At 60.7% G+C, this 20,511-nt stretch overlaps 1 protein-coding gene and 1 long non-coding RNA gene across 4 annotated transcripts; one reads left to right on the top strand and one right to left on the bottom strand.

Moving 5' to 3' along the window:
- Positions 1–1,415: 1,415 nt before the first annotated feature.
- On the bottom strand, positions 1,416–20,440 carry SLC25A47 (solute carrier family 25 member 47). 3 transcript variants are annotated; one of them, XM_030319973.2, is made up of 10 exons: positions 18,858–20,440; positions 18,098–18,237; positions 14,237–14,355; positions 13,615–13,859; positions 7,218–7,362; positions 5,249–5,292; positions 4,848–4,919; positions 3,981–4,163; positions 2,570–2,882; positions 1,416–2,284 (listed from the first exon to the last, which is right to left on the bottom strand). In XM_030319973.2, exons 5-10 carry the CDS (start codon positions 7,243–7,245, stop codon positions 2,004–2,006), a joined length of 921 nt encoding a protein of 306 aa, XP_030175833.1. In that variant the 5' UTR covers positions 7,246–7,362; positions 13,615–13,859; positions 14,237–14,355; positions 18,098–18,237; positions 18,858–20,440; the 3' UTR covers positions 1,416–2,003. The 3 variants fall into 3 exon arrangements, with proteins under 3 accessions (XP_030175833.1, XP_030175834.1, XP_030175835.1); XM_030319974.2 differs by having other exon boundaries at positions 19,627–20,440; XM_030319975.1 differs by lacking the exons at positions 5,249–5,292; positions 7,218–7,362; positions 13,615–13,859; ... (1 more) ...; positions 18,098–18,237; positions 18,858–20,440 and adding an exon at positions 4,403–4,571 and having other exon boundaries at positions 4,848–4,910.
- Positions 10,400–13,978, top strand: LOC116738108. Its single transcript, XR_004343719.1, has 2 exons — positions 10,400–12,972; positions 13,185–13,978. It is a non-coding gene; the product is annotated as an uncharacterized LOC116738108 (long non-coding RNA).
- Positions 20,441–20,511: the final 71 nt, after the last annotated feature.

Below are 20,511 nucleotides of genomic sequence, written 5' to 3'. Positions count from 1 at the left end.
CCCGGCGGTGGGGGTCCCAGGGGGACCACCCCGCGCCTCCCTCTTGAAACTCCCAGTGCAGCCTGGACTTTGTCGAGGTGGCCACGGTTAGGGTAAGACCCAGCTGGGCCCGCCTTCTCTTCCCCATTTCTGAGATCCGGGGCCGGGTCCGAAGGGCCATGTCACCTAGCGGTTGTAGAGAGCCTGAGGACCACCGCGGACCAGGCCCTCCTGCAAAGCCACTTCCCCGCCACGGGCGGGGCCGGCTGCTCGGGGACCGGGGGTCCCCACGCCCCCCCGCTGCCGGGAGCAGTGCCGACGACTGTCCTTCCGAGGCCAAAGCAAATAAATGGGCGCTTCTAGTGGTCTTCCCGCCAAACGCGGACACAGGGTCCGGGTTTGACGGATCATCTTTCGTTCGGGGCACCGTTTCCCTGGATCCTGGCTGGAGCACCAGCCTCCGCGCCTTGAAGCTGGATGAACTTCCAGGAACCTAGTGCGGGATCATCCGCTCATTCCACACCCCCGCTGAGCACCTACTATGTGCTCGGCCCTGTGCTGGATGGAGTCCACATCGGACATGTGCTGCCCTCAGGCGGCTCACAGTCTCGGGTGGAGTGGGGTGTCGGGGGTGGGGGGCGGATGAGAGACCAAACGAGGAGCCAGGGTCCTGTGGGGGCCTAAAAAGCAGCCCAGGTCGGGCAGGGAGAGCTTCCCGAAGGAGGTGGTGCTGGGGGTGCCGAGTCAGCCGGGCAGAGGAGGGGGAAGCGTGTTCCTGGCAGAGAACGCAATGTAAGCAACTACTTGGCTCAGGGTGACGGGAGCGGGCTGGGAGGGGAGGGCCCACCCGTGTGTCCCGGAAGCAGAACACGAGAGGTCTTTTCGGGGCGGACACACGCTCAAGGCCAGTGTCTGTGAGTGTCGAGGCAGGCGTTGGCTGGCTTCACCAGAGGGCTCCACCTGCCAGCCCCACCCCTGAGGGCCACTCACTACTGGAAGCCACGCGGGGCGGACAAGAGGGCTTCAAAAGTGCAGGCGCGAGTCCCCCCACACCTCCCTCTCGGAGCTGTTTCCTCATCTGCTGCCAGGCTGCGTGGTGACCTGTGTCAGGTACCTGGCACCCAGGACACACCCACCCCTCCCTCCTCCAGGCCCCCACGGAAAGGTGGCTCACAGCCAGATGTCCCGGCAGCGGTGGGGCCAGAAAGGGGTAGGTTTGGGGTGGGGGGGGGGGGTCAGTCCTCATGCTGAAAGCTGAATGGCCCCCTGTGGCAGGGCTCGGTGCCCCAAAGGCGCAGGGAGTGGAGCCAGCCAGCGTGCTGGGCCTCAGTGTGCCCATCTGCATAGTGGGAACGACGGCCACACAAGGGTGGAGGCTTGGCCTCCGGGGAGGAGCCGGTCACCCGCCCCACGGACCGCGGAGCAGCACCACTGAGCACATTCACACAAAAACATTTTATTGTCAACGGCTCCCCGCGGAGTCTCGGGGATCTCCCAGCAGAGCAAGGGTGTGTGAGCGGGTCTGGCACCAAGCTGGTCATGGCCGTCCGGGCAGTGCCCTCTCTGCGCAGCCCGGCGCAGGGGAGCAAGCGGGCGGGTGCATAGGCGCTCACCAGAGGAGAGCTGAGCGGGGGCCTGGCGGGGACGGTGGCCAGCGGACACTGGGTGAGTGGACGGAGGTGCAGGGGTGCTCCGAAGACACGGGCGGCAGGGAGAGGCCCCGGGGAAGCTGGAACGACCAACTGACCAAACGTTCAAACGACCGCGCGTGACAGATGTCCTCCTCCAAGAGGCTCACTCCTCCCTGGCTCACGAGACCCTCAAGCCAGCCCCAGGCTGATGGCAGAGGGGCCCCTGAACCTCCTCGTGGTCCGTAGCCGGGTGAGCAAAGCCCCAGGCACGGCTGACTCCGGCCACCGGGTGGTGGCTCAATGGGGCCCAGACCCCCACACTCTCCTCCGCCACCTCCAGCCACGAGACGTCTGCAAGCCGCCGGCGGGCCGGCCCTGGGGCGCGGGGACTAGCTAGGTGGACAGGCCGCGGGTGAGCCCCAGCACGGCTTCGTAGGTGACAAAGACCACCATGTTGACGGGGAAGGCACGACAGCAGTTGAGCGTCAGCCCCTTGAAGAGGACCCGCGGCCCCTCCTCCCGAACGCTGCTCACCACGCAGTGCAGGAGGCCCCGGTAGCGCCGCCGGCCCTGGCCGTCCGCCTGCAGGCGCGACTTGATCACGTCCATGGGTGTGGCCACGGCCCAGGCCAGGACCCCGGCACAGCCCCCGGCCACCAGCACGCCCAGCACATCTGCAGGGAGAGACCCACCAGTGCCCCGGCCGCCAACCGGACGGCGACGCGGAGGAGGGCCAGCGGGGCCCCCCCGCGCAGGGGCCCCGACGTAACGCATCCCGGGGCTCCCCCCACCACCGTGACCCGCGCGAAGCCACGCGGCGGGTCTGGCCCGACTCTCGGGTTGGAGGGCGCCGCGGCCCCCACCCTGGGAGGCGCCGTGGCGCCCCGTTTGGCACGACCTCGTCCACGCCTCCTCTCCCGGCCTCAGTTGCCACCTCCCAGGCCCCGGCCCCCCCTCACCTGGCTGGCTGCGGCCCGTGGGGGTGAGCTGCTCGCAGAGGATGGTGTAGGACAGGAAGTAGGTGGCGAAGGAGTGGCCGTCCCGGAAGAGCAGGGCCGAGCTGCCCTTGTAGAGGCCCCGCAGCCCCTCCTCACGGGCCACCGTGGCCAAGCAGTGCAGAGGTCCTCGGTACTTGGGCCCAGGCCCCGAACTCGCGGGGGGCGCGGGACACGCGGGGGGCACGGCCGAGGGCCATGAGGCCGAGGGGCGCCGCTGCTGCGTCTGCGTCTGCAGGCGGACCTTGGCCACCTCGGTGGGCGAGGTCAGGAACACCTGGAGCGGAAGTGGCAGAGATAAGGGGGTGCCCGCCGCTCCGTCCCCGGACCTGGCCTCCGGTAGCCTCCTGTTGCCCACAGCAGCATCGGGGGCCCGGCCTCCAGAAGCCTCCGGCTGGCTCCCTCTCTCTCTGCCCCTCCCCTGCTGCACTCTGTCTCTCTCTCTCTCTCTCTCTTTCTCAAAAATAAATAAACATTTAACATAAAATAAATAACATTTTTTAAAAGGCGAGGGTCACGCCTGGGTGGCTCAATCGGTTAAGCGTTCAACCTCGGCTCAGGTCATGAGCTCGTGGTTCGTGGGTTCGAGCCCCACGTCGGGCTGTGTGCTGACAGCTCGGAGCCCGGAGCCTGCTTCGGATCCTGTCTCTCCGTCTCTCTCTGCCCCTCCCCTGCTCGTGCTCTGTTCTCTCTCTCTCTAATGTAAGTAAACATCTAAGTAATAATAATAATAATTAAAACCAAAAAAAAAGTAGCCTCCAGCTGGCCCAGCAGTCACGGTGCAGCAGGGTTCAGAGTCAATGCTTGTGCCTGAGCAACACAACTCTGCTAGCACAGAGTGGGCTCAGCGCACAGTAGGTGTTGGGTAAATATGTGGGACAGTTCCGTGCAGGTATCACAGAATTAATACGTTAATGACCTTTATGGATTACATAATTAACGTAGGTATTTAACGTAAGAATAATATAACACTAAATGTAGACATTTAACGACATTAGTAAGTAACAGAACATCACTGATGACAACATTACTAACAATACCGCCCGCCATCCTCCGGACGCTCATACCTGTCAGACTCCATGCTGGGGGCTTTCCCTTCCTAACCTTACTTGCTCTTCACCATGCCTCTTACTGACGAAGAGACAGAAGCTCAGAGAGATCCCCTAGCTTGCCCAAGGTCACTCGCCTAACGAGAATCCACTGAGCCCTCAGCCACAGCCCCCAGCCTTCGCCCCATCTCTGCCCTCACCGAGCCTCAGTTTCCCCATCTGCCGGGCTTGGTGGCCTCTCAGACGGCCGGCTCAGGCTCTCCTGACCCTGCAGTCCCGAGGCCCCCTGTCCCCACCACCCCGCCCCCCCCCACCCCACCACTCACGCGGACCAAGCCGGAGGCAAATCCCGAGAGCGTGATGTCAGTCTTGGCGGGCTTGATGTCCGTGCTGCCATACCGAAATCGGCAGATGTGTGCCAGGCAATGGCGGTAGGTGCCGAAAGACACGGACGAGACCAGGGACACGGTGCACACGGGCAGCGAGAGGCCTCTGTAGAAGCCCCACACCTGGAGAGCAGGCAGACAGGACCAGGGGGCCCAAATCAGGCTGGGGGCCCGGCCAGGAAGAGGGCCGTCCAGAGGGGCCCTGGGCCAACGGGACTGGGTCTCACCCCTGCTCTGCCCTCCCTTGCCATGGGAACCTCAGGCCAGTCTCTTAGTGCCAAACTGGGGATCGTAATACCCCACTTTCGAGGTTACGTGAGGGACTGAAGAGACAGAGGGCTAGGCTGGACTAGGGCAGCTACTTGATGACGGTGACGATGGTGATGATGCGGGATGGCATGCTTCATTTGTTCACCCCTGGGCCAGCGTCGAGCCCCAAGTTCACGTGAGTCCCTCCTCTGGACCAGGCTCTGAGCTGGACGCTGGGGACACCTAATGACCACCCGGTGCCACTTTCAAGGGATGCCCAGCCTGGAGGGGACAGAAATGCAAACACTCCGGGGTCCCTCCCTGACCCTCAAAGGCCCCAGGTGCCACCTGTGGACCCTCTCCTGAAGGCAGGACCTCCTTCTGAGCACCTCTTGTGTGCTGGACGCCTGACTCTCGTCCTCAGAGAAACCCAGCAGGTTGGTACAATCGTCCCCATTTGGAAGGTGACAGAGCTCAGAATGGGGTTCAGCATCCCCTGGCTGGTGGGGGTCTGAGGCCCTGACGTCCCCCTGCCCATTACCCTGGCCCCAGGCCTACCCGCTCTCGGCGATACGTGTCCCAGACGCAGTGCCAGATGCCCCTGTACTTGGGCTCTGTCTGGATCTTGACCTGAGAGAGAAGCAGGCTTCAGGAAGAGGTGGCTCCAGGCCTAGCACAAGGTCAGTAAGCCTGGGAGAGGGGAAGAGCCAACCCCTTGATCGTCAGAGCCGTGCTGAATGTGGGCAGAGCGGGGACCAGGAGCCCCCATGTAACACAGGAGACCTAAGGCACAGGTGAGACGAGGGGCTGACGGGGTCCTGAGGGGCATGGGGAGGGCTGGTCTGATTAGCATGCCGGAAAGTTCTTCTGGCCACGGATGGAAGCAGGAGACTTGGAGGGTAGCCTAATCCCAGCCAAGGGCCTTTGGGTGGGCGGCGGGGGCCTGGCTGTCACCATACCTTCACCGTGTCCAGGGGGTAGCCCACAGCAACACCGCAGACTCCTGGAAGGAAACCAGACGAACCGGGTGAGGGGCAGGAGCAGGTGAGGAGGGGGGCGAACCCTGACCGGCTCCCGCCGAGAGCAGCCCCACGCTTCTCGTCCACACCGTGTCTCATCAACGTTGATATCGGTGTTGACACAGAGAAGGAAACTGAGGCTCCGGAAGGTAAGGTCGCTTCTTGCCAAGCTGCTAGCAAACTTCTCCTTCCATGTCTTGGCCCAGGGGTGCCTCGTTCCGAAAGCCCGAGACGCTCCACGGCCTCGCCCCCGGTGTCACGTTTTGGAAGAGCCTTTGCTCCGACACTGGCTGGGCCCCGTCTCCCAGCCAGGCAGCTCTTGCCCTCAGGCCTGTGAGGGGTTTGTCTGCCTTTGGCTGCAGGGTGTGTGTGTGGAGAGGCAAGGACCCAGCAAAGGCCGGTAGGTGGGAAAGCCCACGTCACCCAGGGCTCTGTGAAGGACCGCCTGGAACCACAAGTCTGCATGGAACAGAGTGGGACGTGAGGCTTCCTAGACCAGGGTGCTCTCTCCGCAAAGGGCCAGGTGCCACTATCCTGTTCCTTTCTCCCTTCCTGACAGCAGACCTCAATGTCTAAGCCCCCAGAACCACCATGGAGAAGCCAGAGAGCCACAGACCCCTGGGGTTACACACCCTGGGGGCCAGGGGTGGCCTGGTGGTGAGAGCATCTGAGGACAATAAGGCACCTGGGGGCTGTGCCCTATTTACTAGGCATCCCAGGACTCAATAAATGTGTGTGAATGAAAGAACAAAGTGAATGAATGAATGAATGAATGAACAAAGCAAGTGAAGCAAAGGACTGACTGAATGACTTGACTAGAATTACCCTCCTTGACCCTCACACAGCTAGACCTCACCAAACTCCTACTCATCCATCAAAGCCCTGCCACATTATGACCTCCCGCCTGGGGCCCTCCCTGACCCCTGTATCTGGCCTGCCTTCGTGCCAGAAACCATGTTGATCAGAGCCCCTGTCACGTGGTTTTGCTGCCGCTTCACACACGTCATGTCTGTCCTCCACAAGGCCCTCGTCTGACCTGGCCTGGAGGGAAAATACAGGACTCGGGAGCCCTTCCTGGCTTTGTGATCTTGGGCAAGTCAAGCCCCTTCTCTGAGCCTCCTCCTTAGAGGGCCAACACCCAGGGAAGCAGCCGGCCTCAGGCCCGGCGCATGGTAGGACCTCAGAAAGGTGGCTGGTGAGGTCAGGGCTCCAGTCTTTCCTGGATCGGCACTGCTGTCCCCTCCTGACGGGAGGAGAACAGCCCACACCGTTCCCAGCAGCATCGACCGGCACCCACGGCTGTTTCCCAAGACGAGCAAGGCCAAGGGTGCCTCACCCAAAATAGCCTCACAGCTTGCAGGACCAGCGGCCGGGGGGAAAGCCCCTTCCCAGCCTGTCTCCTAACAAGCCGGTTATCTCTCGGGATTAGTCTTTCGCAATCAGCCCTTTCCCCAGAAAGGAAAATAGTTTGGGAACCCAGCAAGGCCGGGACAACATGCATCCTGCCAGCGGGTGGGGCCGGGGCTCGGCGGGGCCTCTCCCCCTCCACGCCACCCCCAGTTTCCAGACCCAGGCCAGTTTGTCCTCAAACTCCTCCCCGGCCTCCGGTTCCTTCCCACAGCTCAGCCATCCCTCCCCACACTGATGACCCCCTGGCGCAGGGAGAGACCACCTCCTGCCCCCCCCCCCCCACCGGGTGTCCCCACCCCCAGACCTGCCGGTCCGCCTCCCAGGCTGAGACAGCCGGGCCAGAACAGACTCCTGTCCCCACACCTCCCCCCGGCACCTGCGGCCCACGCGGGGCCCTGACCCCTTCCGGGGGCCCCTCAAGCCCCACTGCTGTGGGAAGCCTGCTCTCAGGCCACAGGACGTCGCAGCCCCTCCTGGTACCCCTGTCCCTGCCCGTTACCTCCGATGGCTCCAGCGACAAAATCCATGGACAGTGTGGTGGTGTGGCGGGGAGGTCCTGGGGTCTGCCTGCCTGCCAGCGGTCCGCACCACCACTGGGGTGGCCCCAAGAGCAACTGGGCCGGCTCCTCGCGGACCTTAAATACCTGCGGCCGGGGGAGGGACAGGAACAAGAGCCCGCTGACCAGTGGCCCCGAAGGCAGAGGCCATGCGGGTCGATGCCCATACCCAGGCGCCGGGGAGCTGGCCTCTCTCCCGCCCCACCCCCCGAAGGACCCTTGTCCCAGTGCCCTCAGGACCCAGGTGTCAGGGAAACATGGGAGAGGCCACAGGAGGTGGCAGGCTCACTTCCACGCTGCCTGCAGGGCTGGGCCCCAGGCCACATCCAGTCACCCCCAAGGAGGTCCAGGAATGGGGCTGTGCTGACCCTGTCCCTTCATGGTGTCCTCCAGCCTCCCCAGCTCCCCTGGAATTGCTCCTGCCCAGGAGCCCTCCAAGTTCCGTCCTCACTCGTTCAACAAACACCACCGGAGCTGAGGCTGAGCTGAGGCTGATAAGACCCGGTCCCCGTCCTCACGCAGCTCCGGCTGGCAGAAGGGGGTGGGGGCGGGCACAGGCGGGCTGCAGGGCTGTCCCCGCTCCGGGAGCAAAGGCGGGTCACAGCCCAGCATCTGCCCCACGCGCTTCTCACTGCCCTGGTCCCGCACTGTCCCTGTGCACCCACATCCGTCTCCCGCTCCCCCGGGCCCGGCCAGGTCTGCCTCCACGCGGTCCCCAGCGCCCAGCACCGACTGAGTGGGGACCAAGCCCTGACGGACCCACTGCTAGGGACCGGGCTGCTGCCCGGCCTCTAACTAAGCCAGGGCGCTCCTGAGGGGAAGCCACTCCAACAAGAGGTCGTCTGCAACCATTATAAAAACGGTGACCGCCCCCCAGCAGCGTACCCCTCTTTACGGTTTCCCAAGCACTCCTCCTCCGCCAGCTCACACGATCCTCATCACAGCCCCAGGAGGGAAGCAGGGCCGATGGTCCCCATTGTACAGATGGAGCCATCGAGGCCCAGAAGGGAGATCTGCCCAAGGCCAAGCAAGTGGCAGGGCTGGATGTGATGGAACACTCTGGAAATACCAGTGCCTCTCGGATGCCGAGGGCCAGGCCCTGAGGCCCATGAGCTCCGCCCCCGTGGCTGTCACCCCACGGGCCCTCCCAGGGGCTCAGCATGTGCTCCCACACGAGCCACAGGGCAGCGCTTCGAGGTGGCCACGCACTTGCCCAGGGTCACACAAAGTGAGTGTCCCGCTGACCAGAAAGCTGGCAGGACCCGGGTAGAGGGGCAGGTGGTGATGTCACAGGGTTCGGACAGACTGGTCCAGGTGGCCCTCAGGTCAGGGACTGTGTGTCTACCTGTCTTCTTGTCTTCTGATGGGCAGATGCAGACCAGCCTTGAACAGGCTGGGTGTGACGGGGCCACATCCCCACCTGCCCAGCTATTGCAGGGTGAAGGGGGGATGGGTTGGTGGTGGCAGCTACCAAGGCAGAGGGCAAAGGGCAGAATGCTGCCCGTCCCAGGTCAATCCTGCCACCCATCCTGGCCTTTAGAGAGACACAGCTCAGCGTCTGCTTAGCGGCCAGGCTGTTTGCATTCAAATCCCAGTTCTGAGGCCACAGCAATAACCACACAGACAAAAGTCCCCGCCCCGTGGTTCTTACATTCTGGAGAGCGGGGAACAGACAACCCAGAGGTGAGGAAACTGCCAAACGGCAGGGAGTGCCAAGGACAGGGGCAGAGTAGGGAGGGGACAAGGTGTGTGTATGTGGGGGTGGGCAGCATTGGGAAGGGCCGCCCGAGACGGTGACATACAAGACAAAGGTGTTTTCTCAGTCGCTGCAGCCAAGTTTCACCTGCCCTTTGTCTCCCGAGCAAACAAGCCCAAACTTTACCCTCTCCACAGCAGAAACAGAAAACATGCCACCTCACTGTTTAGGCTGCTTTGGGACAGGTCTAAAGGTTCCCCACCCAGCTGCGAGCTTCTGGCAGGCAGGGCTGTGCCAGATTTGTCTTTGAGCCCACAGCACCCAGCAAGGACAGGCCCCTGGGGAGGCCGGGTGAGGTAACATGCATGAGGAAACAAGTCAGTGGACGGATGGGTGGGTGGGTAGATGGATGGACAGCTGAGATACGATGGGCAGATCAAAGGATGGATGGATGGATGGATGGATGGTATGGATGGATGGATGGGTGGATGGGTGATGGTTGGATGTGGTGAGTGGGCAGGTGGGTTGGATGGATGGATGGAATGGATGGAATGGATGGGTGGATTCGATGGATGGTTGGGTGGGTGGATGTGGGGTGGGATGGATGGATGGCTGTATGGATGAGATGGGGTGAGTGGCTTGAGGTGGTGGATAGTATGGCTGGATGGCTTGTGCTAGGATGGGTGATGCGCTGGCTGGATGGCATGGATGGAGGATGCTGGGATGGACGGGTGGGTGGATGGGTGGGTGGATGGATGGATGATGGATGGGTTCTGGGTGGTGGATGGTGTGGATGGATGGATGGTAGGTGGGTGGCTGGTGTGGGTGGGTGGGTGGATGGATGGATGGGAGTGGGTGATGGATGGATGTGGATGGATGTGATGGACGGGTGGGTGGGTGGATAGATGGATGGAATGATGGATGTGGGTGAGTGGTGATGGATGGATGGATGGGGAGTGGGTGGATGAATATGGATGGACAGACGGATGGATGGATGGATGGATGGATGGATGGATGGAAGCAAGGAAGGATGGATGGATGGATGGATGGTGGATGGATGGATGGGTGGATGGATGGATGGGTGGATGGGTGGGTGGGGGATGTGAGTGGGTGGGTGGATGGATGGATGGGTAGGTGGGTGGCTGGGTGGATGGGTGGGTGGGGTGGATGGGTGGGTGGATGGATGGACAGACGGATGGATGGATGGGTGGAAGGAATGGATGGATGGGGTGAGTGGGGTGGATGGATATGGATGATGGGGTGAGTGGGTGGATGAATGGATGGATGGATGGACGGGGTGAGTGGGTGGGTGGATGGATGGATGGATGGATGGATGGGTGGGTGGATGGGTGGGTGAATGGATGGATGGGGTGAGTGGGTGGATGGATGGATGGATGGGGTGAGTGGATGGGTGGATAGGTGGGTGGATGGATGGACAGACAGACAGATGGACTAAATAATGGACAGGTGGAAAGACAGATGGACAGATGGAAAGATGAATGGATGGGGTGGAAGGGTGAGGGGTAAGTGGACTGACAGTTGAAAATACAAATGAATGACCCCCCCCCCCAAGGCAGGTGAGTCACCTGCTCACACTGGCTTGAGCTGACACAGGAGGTGACAGGCCAGTGGGTTGCTGGGCAGGCAGAGGTCTTGGCTGGGGAGAGCCCTACACGGTCTGGGGAGAGCATCAAGCTGGGCCCCCACAGCTTGGGTTTGGCTCCAGGCTCTGCCCTCTCGATGTGTGACCGTGGGCCAGTAGTGTTCCAGCTCTGAGTGTAGCATGGCTAGCAGAAGGCACAGGCCAAGGGAACCCTCTGGGGCCGTTCATCTAACGGGCAAGCATTACCATTATCAACACCGAGGCCGGCCTCAGGCCTCCTCCAGCAACACCAGAGCCCCGCTGCACAGCCCTGCTCAGCCGGTCTTCTAGAAGGAGACACATCACACAAACAACCCAGGCCTGGGCTGCCGCAAAGGGCTCTGGGAAAGGGGTTGGCGCTGGCCCCATGAGGCACAGGGACTTTCTGGCCAAGGGGCTTGACACATTCCAAAATCCATTGTTACATTTCACAAGAAAAGGAATAACTCTTAAGTTATTTTTTTTTTAAAGCCTCCAGACAGAAGAGAGGCAGCAGAGTGAAAGCCCCACGTGGAGGTGTGGGCCCTCCTTTCCCATCAAATGCAGGCAAACACAAACATTTTCTTTTTTACTATCATTTCGTGATTTGCTTCCGTCCTTTATCAACATGCCTGGGACGGCTTGTCACCACGGTTCCTGCAAACTCCATTCCTGTGCACGTCCACGGGTGCACGTGGTGTGGCCAAGGGGTACAGTGCAGGGCGGCGGGGGGGGGGGGGGGCAGGAGTGAGCCAGGCTGCCTGGGCTCGGCCCGTCCCCACTGTGTGACCCAGCTGAACCCCTAGCCCGCCTAGTGTCCTCGTCCGTGAAGTGGAAATTCTATTACCTACTGCCGTACAGCTTTGGGAGGACCGAAGGGTCAGTGGCTGTAAAGTTCTTGCAGCCACTCCTGGCAGGCAGTGAGGCACTCTAAATATCACCGCTCCGACTTAATTCATCAGTGATACACGTTGGCTTGTTTCCAGTTTGTAACAGAGAGGCCTCCCATAAGCCTGCTTTGGGGGTTTTGTCCTTTCGGGGGAGCACACTCAGAGGGGGACGGCTGGGTCAAAGACACCTGCTCTATCCGTAATTTTCACACCTTTGCCACTGGGGCAGGATTTGGAGAGGCGGAGGAAAGGCAGTGGGGTTTCTGGGAGAGATGGTTCAGGGGCCCGGAGCGGGCACGGGGCCCAGGCTGGCCCCAGAGACTGCCAGCCTTGGCATTTCCAGAAAATGGGCCTCCACGGCCAGGAGAGCCCAGGGTCTCACCCAGCTCGCTCTGTGACCGAGAGCAAGCCACGGACCCCCGAGCCACGCTTTCTACGTCTATAACACGGGACAGGAGATGAGAGTATAGGCACTGGGCCTGGGCCCTGCCATGCTTTGATCTACATAACACCCAACTGGTTGCTGCAGACCGCACGGCCCCAGGCGGTGGGTAAGAATGCACCCATCTTTGGAAGGAGGGGTCTCCGGTGTGGCTGGTGTGTGGGGTGAGATGAGCCCCAGACCCAGTCCTTCTGGACACCCTACCCTGCCTGACATCCCGAGGGGTTAGGGCCCGGGGCCTGGGGTCTCTAAGCCTGTGTGGCCCCCTCCCTGGGAGGGAGGGACCTCAGGGCTACTGAAAGGAATCTAGTCAAAGCCCCCCCCGCCCCCCCCCCCCACACCCCCAGCCAAGTTCAACAGACAAAATTCACAGGTGTCTGCACTTGGCCCGCACTCTGTTTTGCTCGGTTACAGGGCCCTCCCTCCCTTCTCAGAAAATAGACCACAGCTACAAAACATATTCTTCTCTAGCCTGACCACAGCCCACATCCCGGACAAGCCCCAGGCAGAGCCCCTCCTGGCACCCTCCTGCCCTACCTGGCCACGTGTGGACCCCTCCCCAACCTCCACCCCTCCACGGCACAGCTACAAACCCTCCCACATCCTTCCAGACCCCTCAGAAGGCCCCTGACAGAAACTCAGGGCCGACATCCCTCCTGATGTCTGGCCCTTACCCCCCTCGCAAGTGAATCCCCTCCGTCCCCACTCATGGCTCTACTTGGTGCGATCATAGGCCGCTCGTGTCACCAGCCACCCCAGCAGCTACAAAGCATGTAACAGAGCGCTCCCCGCTGCCTCCCTGCCGGGGGCACTGCCTTTACCCCTGACGTTGCACATGGCTTCAGACTCAGGCTCCCGGCCCCCTGGAGCCACTCCCCGCGGGACAGACGGGGACACTGTGGGCCAGAGACAAAGAGCAGGCGGGAACCAGCAAGGAGAAGAATTCGAGGCCCGCTCTGCCGTGATGACATCGATGGACTCAATCTCCTAGATGCAGTTTCTCTATCTCCGAACAGGACAACAGCTACCCGGGACAGGGTCAAGGGAGGTAAGGACCGTCGGGGCTCCCGAGGCTAGGAATCAGACGCGGCAGGGGTTGGGCTCGGTAGGGCCGGCCAGCAGGCGTCAGCCTGACCCCGCTGCCGACGATTCCCCGAACCGTCGCCCCCTTCAGCTCCCGGGCCCGGCCCTGCCCACACCCTGGCCGTGCCCCTTGCTCCCACGGCCATAGCTCAAGCCCTTCCTGTCCGCCTCTTCCAGCATCTCCCAGACCGTGGCAACCCCTTCAGGCCTTGCCCGGGAAGCATCTTGACCCTGGAGTGCACTGGCCGGAAGGGCTGAGGATGGTTGCTGGCCCGGGGTCGTAGGTGTTGCATCTGAACAAAGGTGACCTCTGATCCCTCACCCCCCATCCAAGATGCAGGGAGTTGGACTGAGGAACAGGAAGCTCTCTCCAAAGCGGGACCTGAATGCCTGAAGCCTTCTGCCAGGCAGGCATTCGTTCCCCCGCTCATTCCGGCGTGCGTGTTCTCGTGCAGGCCTCGTGCTGGGCACTGGGGTCCAGAAGTGGCCTAGATGCTACCCTCGTCCCCCCTGCAGGCCCGCCCCGGCCGGGGAGTATATACTATCTATTCTTGCATAACAAATTATCCCCCCAAACTTAGCAGCTTCGATGCCAAATATTTATTACCTCACAGCTTCTGAGGGTCAGGAATCGGGGAAGAGCTTGGCTGGCTGGCTGTGGCTCAGGGTCTCTCACGAGGCTGTGGTCAAGCCGTGGGCACGGGCTGCACCATCTGAAGGCCTGACGCGGGGCTAGGGGGACCCCCTTCCAAGGTGACTCTCTCGTGTGGCTGTCGGCTGGAGGCTTCGGTTCCTCACGCGGGGACCTCTCTACAGGACTGGTCCCCACATGGCTCCCAGCTTCCCCTGGAGCTGGTGATCCAAGAGGGAGAGAAAGGGGGCGGCCCAACGCCTTGGTGACTGTCTTGTAAGTGACACAATGTCATTCCCAGCGAATTTTTTTCTTTTATTAAATTTTTTTTAAATGTGTATTTTTGAGAGATTTTTACTCATTTTGAAAGAGCAGGAGCAGGGGAGGGGCAGACGGAGAGGGCACACAGAATCCGAAGCGGGCTCCAGGCTCCGAGCTGTCGGCACAGAGCCCGACGCGGGGCTCGAACCCATGAACCGCGAGATCATGACCTGAACCGAAACCAAGAGTCAGACCCTTAACCGAGTGAGCCACCCAGGTGCCCCCCACCCCCGTGGACCCAGGAATATTTTCTATTTACTAGAAGTGAGTCACTCACCGTAGCCCCACACTCGGTGACAGGTACATTAGGAAGTGGGGAGTCTAGAAGAATCAGTTTGGACGTGTTTTCAAGCCGCCACAGACAGCCAGGGATGGAAACGGGTAGGTGTGGCCAGCCTGTCACAGAGAGAAGCCAGTCTCCACTGGGGCGGTCACAGAGGCCTCCAGAAAGGGGGAGGGGGGGCACAGCTGAGCTGCTCAGGAAGACGGCAGGGACTTCCAGGAGCTCAGCCGACCGGGCATCCCCCCCCCCCCCACTGGACCAGCAGGGAGTGGTCTCCAGGAAGCCCCTGAGGGCAGGCTCACTAGGAAGCCCCTGCTGTTACACAAAGATGCTCAAGGATAGACGGGCTCAAGGACAGACCGGGTAAAGGAGAGAAGCCTTTCCCCCACCCTCCACTTGGAGGGCAAGGCCCCCCATGAGGGGGGTACACCCCAGAGGCACGCCTGGCCCCCAGCCAGCCCCACGTGCCACCTGGGGGACCGAGGACAAGGACTCCAGAGAGCAGAGCCCAAAGCAGTAAGGCAGGTGGGAGAGGAGGGACCGTCCACATGAAGCAGCCCCAGGAAGATGCTGCCTGGCCGGGCGGCGGTACAAGGCCCTTCCTTCAGGGAGAGGTTCTGGAACAGGGGGGACTCCAGCTCCAGGATTCTGGATTCTAGGATGCTGCAGGCTTTCTCTCTGTCCCTTCCTCCACCTGTTTCTGGAGCTGCCCCAGGCTCCTCCCGCGTCTGTCCTCCCGGGGGGCCTGCCTGCCACATCGGACTGTCCCCACGCGCCTCTGAGCTCAGTGTGTGTCGTTCTCTGTCCGCCGCCACGCCGTCCCCCGCCTTCTGTGGTGTCAACTCCAGCTCACCCTGCCACCGGGACCACGGCCCAGGTGGGGACACACTGCCCTCCTCTGGCCACTGCCCTCGGGTGCCCGCCCCTCACACAGGCCATCCGCCCGGGTCGGCGGTCTGCTCTTCCGTCCCCCAGACCAGACGGTGTGTGGCCCCAGGGAGGGCACAGCCAGGCGGGCTCACGCGGGGCCCCAGCGCCAGCCCAGAGGGTGGGCTCCAGGAGGCCCGTGCGCCACACGACCTCCGAGTGGGCGGCAAGCACATGCTGTCTGCCTCGCCTGGCTGAGCGCCTCCGCCCAGCTCCTCTGTCCTGACCGGATGGCCCGACCCAAGCTGCAGACCACCGCTGGGGCCCCCAGGTCCGGCACTCTCGGGCAGGCCCCCTGCAGGCTCTATTTTTATACCTGAAGCATTTGCCCTGAGTTTATTTATATCATTCCCATCTTGAGTTTCTGGTCATCTCACAACCTGGCCGGAGCCGGTCACCTGGGTGGCTCAGTGGGTTAAGAGTCCGACTCTTGACTTCGACTCAGGTCATGATCTCGCGGTTCGTGGGTTCAAGGGCCACATCAGGCTCTGTGCTGACAGTGCAGAGCCTGCTTGAGATTCTTTCTCTCTTTCTCTCTCTCTCTCTCTCTCTTTCTCAAATAAATAAACTTAAACACAACAACACTATCTGGCCAGAGCCTCCCTCGCTCCGGGCTCTTGGTCACTCCAAAGCCAAGTGGGTTGGGGCTGGTGCCCAGCACAAGGGAGGCCCACAGCTCACCTGAGAGCAGCCCTGGGGAAAACTATAAAATTTCCAGTGGAATGAATGTGCAAGAGGCCCACACAGCATGGTGGCAACTTGGGTTGACTCAATTCAAGCAATCGCTTCAAGTCTACCTAACAAGAAGAACTCTGGGCACCATGACTTGTGAGGACAGTGGCTGCCTGTCTCCAAGGGGTCCCAGGCCCTTCAGCCTCTGAGGCCCAGAGTAGAAAGACTCGCTTAGTCGGGGGGTGAGTCGCTGTGAGAGTGGATGGGATAAGAGGGCGGAGGCACAGCCCATGGCAGCCAATGCTCGCTGGGGGAGAGACCCGGAGGGTAGTTAGTTCTCATCAGTGCCAGGCAGCTAACCACAGCTCACGCCCCAGTGCCCCCCACCCCCCAGACCTGCTCACTGCGGCCTTCAGAAGTTCTGGGCCAGAGTTTCCCCCTCCCCGGCTGGACACTTGAAGATGCCTGTGAGAAACGCCAAATACCTCAGCTGAATAATTAAGTCAACTCTTCTCTTCCGTTTCCTACAAAAGCACCTGCCCCGTGGGGCTCTTTGAGTTGCTCTGGCCCCTGGGATCCTCCTGAACCCATTTTACAAATGAGGAAACTGAGGCCAAGAAGGCTCACAGGGTCACGCAGCCAGGAGGGGCCCAAGTTGAGACAGCAGAGGTCAAGTTCCCGAACCTGTCCTTGGAGACAGTCTCAACCTGCGGCCCCCAGAGCACCTAAAAGCCCCGGAAGGGGCCACTTTCAATGCCGGTTTTCTCGGCGCCTGAGGGGCTCAGTCAGTTAAGTGTCCAACTCTTGATGTCAGCTCAGGTCATGAGCTCACAGTCCGTGGGATCAAGCCCCAGGTCAGGGCTCTGCACCAACAGCGGGAGCCTGCTTGAGGTTCTCCGGCTCCCTCTCCCTCTGCCCCTCTCTCACTGCCACATGCTCTCTTTCTCTCAAAATAAATAAATACACTTAAAATAAATGCAGGTCTCGAGCCCCCCTGCTCCCTAAGTCTGATTCCTTAGGTCTGGTGAGGTGTGTCTTAGCCACATTTCTGGGGGGCTCCATGCCGGAGGTCTAGAGTGGGGAGCCTGTGGCTGGGGCCAAAGGGCAGGACGGGCCAGGGCCCCACTCCCCTCACCCAGGCCTGGCTCCTCAGCTGCCCACTCACCCCCTGCCAGGGCTGGCAGGCTGATCCCAGCTTTTGAGTCAAAGCAGACGGGCAGGGTCTGGCTCTGCACACACACACACACACACACACACACGCACATGCACACACATCCCAACCCAGGTCCCATCCTGCCCCTCTCTCAGGCTCCTCCTTATCGGGGCCCACTGCAGCCTGGAGGAGAGAAACTTTGTTTCTGAAGTTTTTAATTCTAAAAATACATGTTACTTTTTTTTAATTTTTTTTTAACATTTATTTATTTTGAGACAGAGAGAGACAGAGCATGAATGGGGGAGGGGCAGAGAGAGAGGGAGACACAGAATCGGAAGCAGGCTCCAGGCTCTGAACATCAGCCCAGAGCCCGACGCGGGGCTCGAACTCGCGGACCACGAGATCGTGATCTGAGCTGAAGTCGGACGCTTCACTGACTGAGCCACCCAGGCACCCCTACATGTTATTATTTTGTAATGCTTATTTATTTTCGAGACAGAGAGAGTACGAGTGGGAGAGGGGCAGAGAGAGAGGGAGACAGGGGATCCGTCGTCCCAACTGGGGGCTCAAACTCACAAACCGTGAGGCCATGACCTGAGGCGAAGTAGGATGCTTCACCGACTGAGCCACCCAGGCACCCCTCTAAAAATACACTGTAGGAAAAACCATCACCCAGAACCCCCACCAACCCTCACCTTCTTCCCAGAACACGCATCCCTGGAGAAGGGTCAGGCTGTCGGCCGGGAGGAGCCTCCCGCCTGCCTCCCCCTCCAGCCAGGGTCCGTCACCTTCCATGGCCCTGGCCATTGAATGATTCTGTCCCCCACTGGGCACCTAGCTTAGTGTTAACAAAGAGGACAGAGAAGGTCCCTGCCCTGGTGGAGCTTACATTCTAGGGGAAGAGAGGGGATAAACACATAGAGCAACAATGAAGTCACTCCGGGAGCTGAAAGAAAGCAGAGTGTGGGAAAGGGTGGCAGACTCCCCAGTGTAGACGGGAGGACCAGCCAAGCCCCTTGTGCGCAGGTGAGAAGTGAGCAGGGCGCCGAGTCCAAGTGAGTGGGGAGCCAGCTGACCGTCCTGCCCTCCCCATCCCACCTCACCTGTCACTGAAACAGCCCCTGTCACTGAATCCAGCAGATTCAGGGGTGGGGAGAACAGAGGTGATTTTCCTTTCCTCTTTTCCTGCTGGTGTTTCTGATTCTTCCACACTGGATCCGTCTTGTGTAGGAAATGATAAAAGCTGTGCAAAATAGAAACCGCACCATGTACTTGACGGTGACCTGGCTTGACCTCCGTCCCCTGTGACGTTCCCTCCCTCACTGGCTGTCCTGCTCTGGCCTTGGACCCTCCCCCCCCCCCCCCCCCCGCCCCTTAAAGTTTAGGGTCTGGGAAGAGCCCTGCAGGGAGGCTTTCCCATGCATGGGGGTGGGGCCTGGGGGCTCTGCGGAAGGTGAGGAGTTTGAAAACATCATATCCTGTGCTGGAATGTATCCTCAGGAAATGAAACAGAACATGCATAGAACCCAACCGCTAATGTGATAATGCAGGCTCCAAAAAGATGGACACGTGTAACTCTGCGATGACTTCTTCAATTCTTTTCTGGTCTCTCCCTAACCGCCATGGGAGCCCCTGGAGGTCAGGCTGCTGACCCCCCAGGAGTCAGGCTCCTGCAACCTGCCCTCAATTATGACACTTAATTAAGGGCACGCGCATTCTCTTAAGGCAAAAAAAAAAAAAAAAAAAAGCAGCTCATCGTTTCCTTATCAAATGTCCCATTATAACTTTGTGACTCACTGCCTCATTAAAGTACTTGACTTCTACTCAAGCCCCCCAAAACACGCTGCGAGCATTTTGCTTTACCTCTGGAGGCCTTGGCAACCAAGGGACAATGTGTTTGTAAGGGTGGGTCTCCTGGATGAGTATTTAATCATCATGGCCTTGGAGGCCTCCAGCCACAGTCAACGCCTGCCCCTGTTTTGGGGTCTGGGCTTCTCCTGGGCCCACATGCTATTGTTTTCCTGGCTCCTCGAGGTCAGAGGCTGGCGATATTCAAACCCAGGCCTCCAGACCCTAGTTCAGGGCCCACCAGCCATCACGAGCACTGGACTAGGAGTCAGCAGACCTGGCTTTGGGTCTCTGCTTATGAATGTTCTATTTAGATTCTAAGAAGAATCAAATGAAACCCTAATGATCGTTGGATCCCCGGTGGCCTTGTATGCACCATAGTCACTACTTACCTACCCCTGAGAAACCCCCTCCTAGCAGAAATATAGAATCTTTAAAAACCTTGGGTATATGGGGCACCTGGGTGGCTCAGCTGGTTAAGCTTTCAACTCTTGGATTTTGGCTGAGGTCGTGATCTCACAGTTTGTGAGTCAGAGCCCCGCTTGGGGCTCTGGCTAACAGCACTGGGGCCTGCTTTCCTCTTTCTCTGTCCTCTCTCTCTCTACCTACCTCTCTCTCTTCCCCTCCCCTATGGAAGTGTTCTTTCCCTCAAAAAAATAATAAACCTGAAAATAATAAAAGAATAAAACCCTGGGTACATATCTATTGTACCCCATCCTTCTTCCAGAAATGGTAACATGAGAATAAAAACGTGGTCTGCATCCGGAAACACGCAGGTCCTGACCACAGAATCTTGAAGAAGGAAGTTGAGCCGCAGGCCTGACGCTGTTATCTGACTCTCGTTGTGCAGGAGAAAGCGCCCAGCCAAGTCGAGTCCAGCCGGACAGTCCAGACTTCACAAGGCGCTGGGGAAGGAGGGCAGGACACGTCGCTGAACAGGACACTCCCCAAAGACCAGGGAGGGGTCCTTGTCACTTGCCAATCTCAGGGACTCTCCAGGCGCAGGACCTGGCTCCTCCTCGTCCCACTCGTCCCCCGCGGCCCAGCGCCCTCCCACTTGGGCCGGCTCGCCCAGTCCTTCCCGAGGCCTCCCTTGTCGAGGCCCCGCGCCGACGCCCTCCCTGCCACCGATGGCCTGTGTGCGCCCGTCCAGGAACCTGCCCCGATCCGCACCCCTCCGCGGCCCGGCAGCGCGCAGGCAGGTGCGCGTCCCCGAGGGGCGCCCCACAGCCCCCTTCTCCCTTTCCGGCTCCCCGCCGTCCCGGGACCCCGCGTGCGGGCCCGGCGGGCGCGCAGGCGGAGGGGCGATTCGCCGCCCCAGGCGTATCACAGCTAGTTGTGTCGGAGCCTTGCAGGGCCCTGGTGTCCCCTTCACGCGCCGGTGTCCCCATTACACGGGCAAGGACTTGAGGTTGGGCGGCCGAGTCGGGATCCGGGACCCAGGGCCCCAGCTTCAAGAGTCCAGTCCAGAGCGAGCACACCCCGCCTCCCGCTCAGCTGACCCTTGTCGCTCACAGCCGGGAGGTTCCCACCCCTGCACAGGCCGCCGTCAGGCCCCGGGCTCCCGGGCCCAGCCCCACCGTCCCAGCACCGCGCGCACCCGGCTGCTCTCCCCTCCGGAGCCGCGCGGGCGGGCGCACGAAACACACTCTTTGTCTGCGGCGCCTGT

This window comes from Lynx canadensis, chromosome B3, assembly GCF_007474595.2.
Source record: "Lynx canadensis isolate LIC74 chromosome B3, mLynCan4.pri.v2, whole genome shotgun sequence".
NCBI classification, from domain to species: Eukaryota; Metazoa; Chordata; class Mammalia; order Carnivora; family Felidae; genus Lynx; species Lynx canadensis.
The sequence above is the reverse complement of the archived record's forward strand: the minus strand, read 5'-3'. Positions and strand labels throughout refer to the sequence as shown.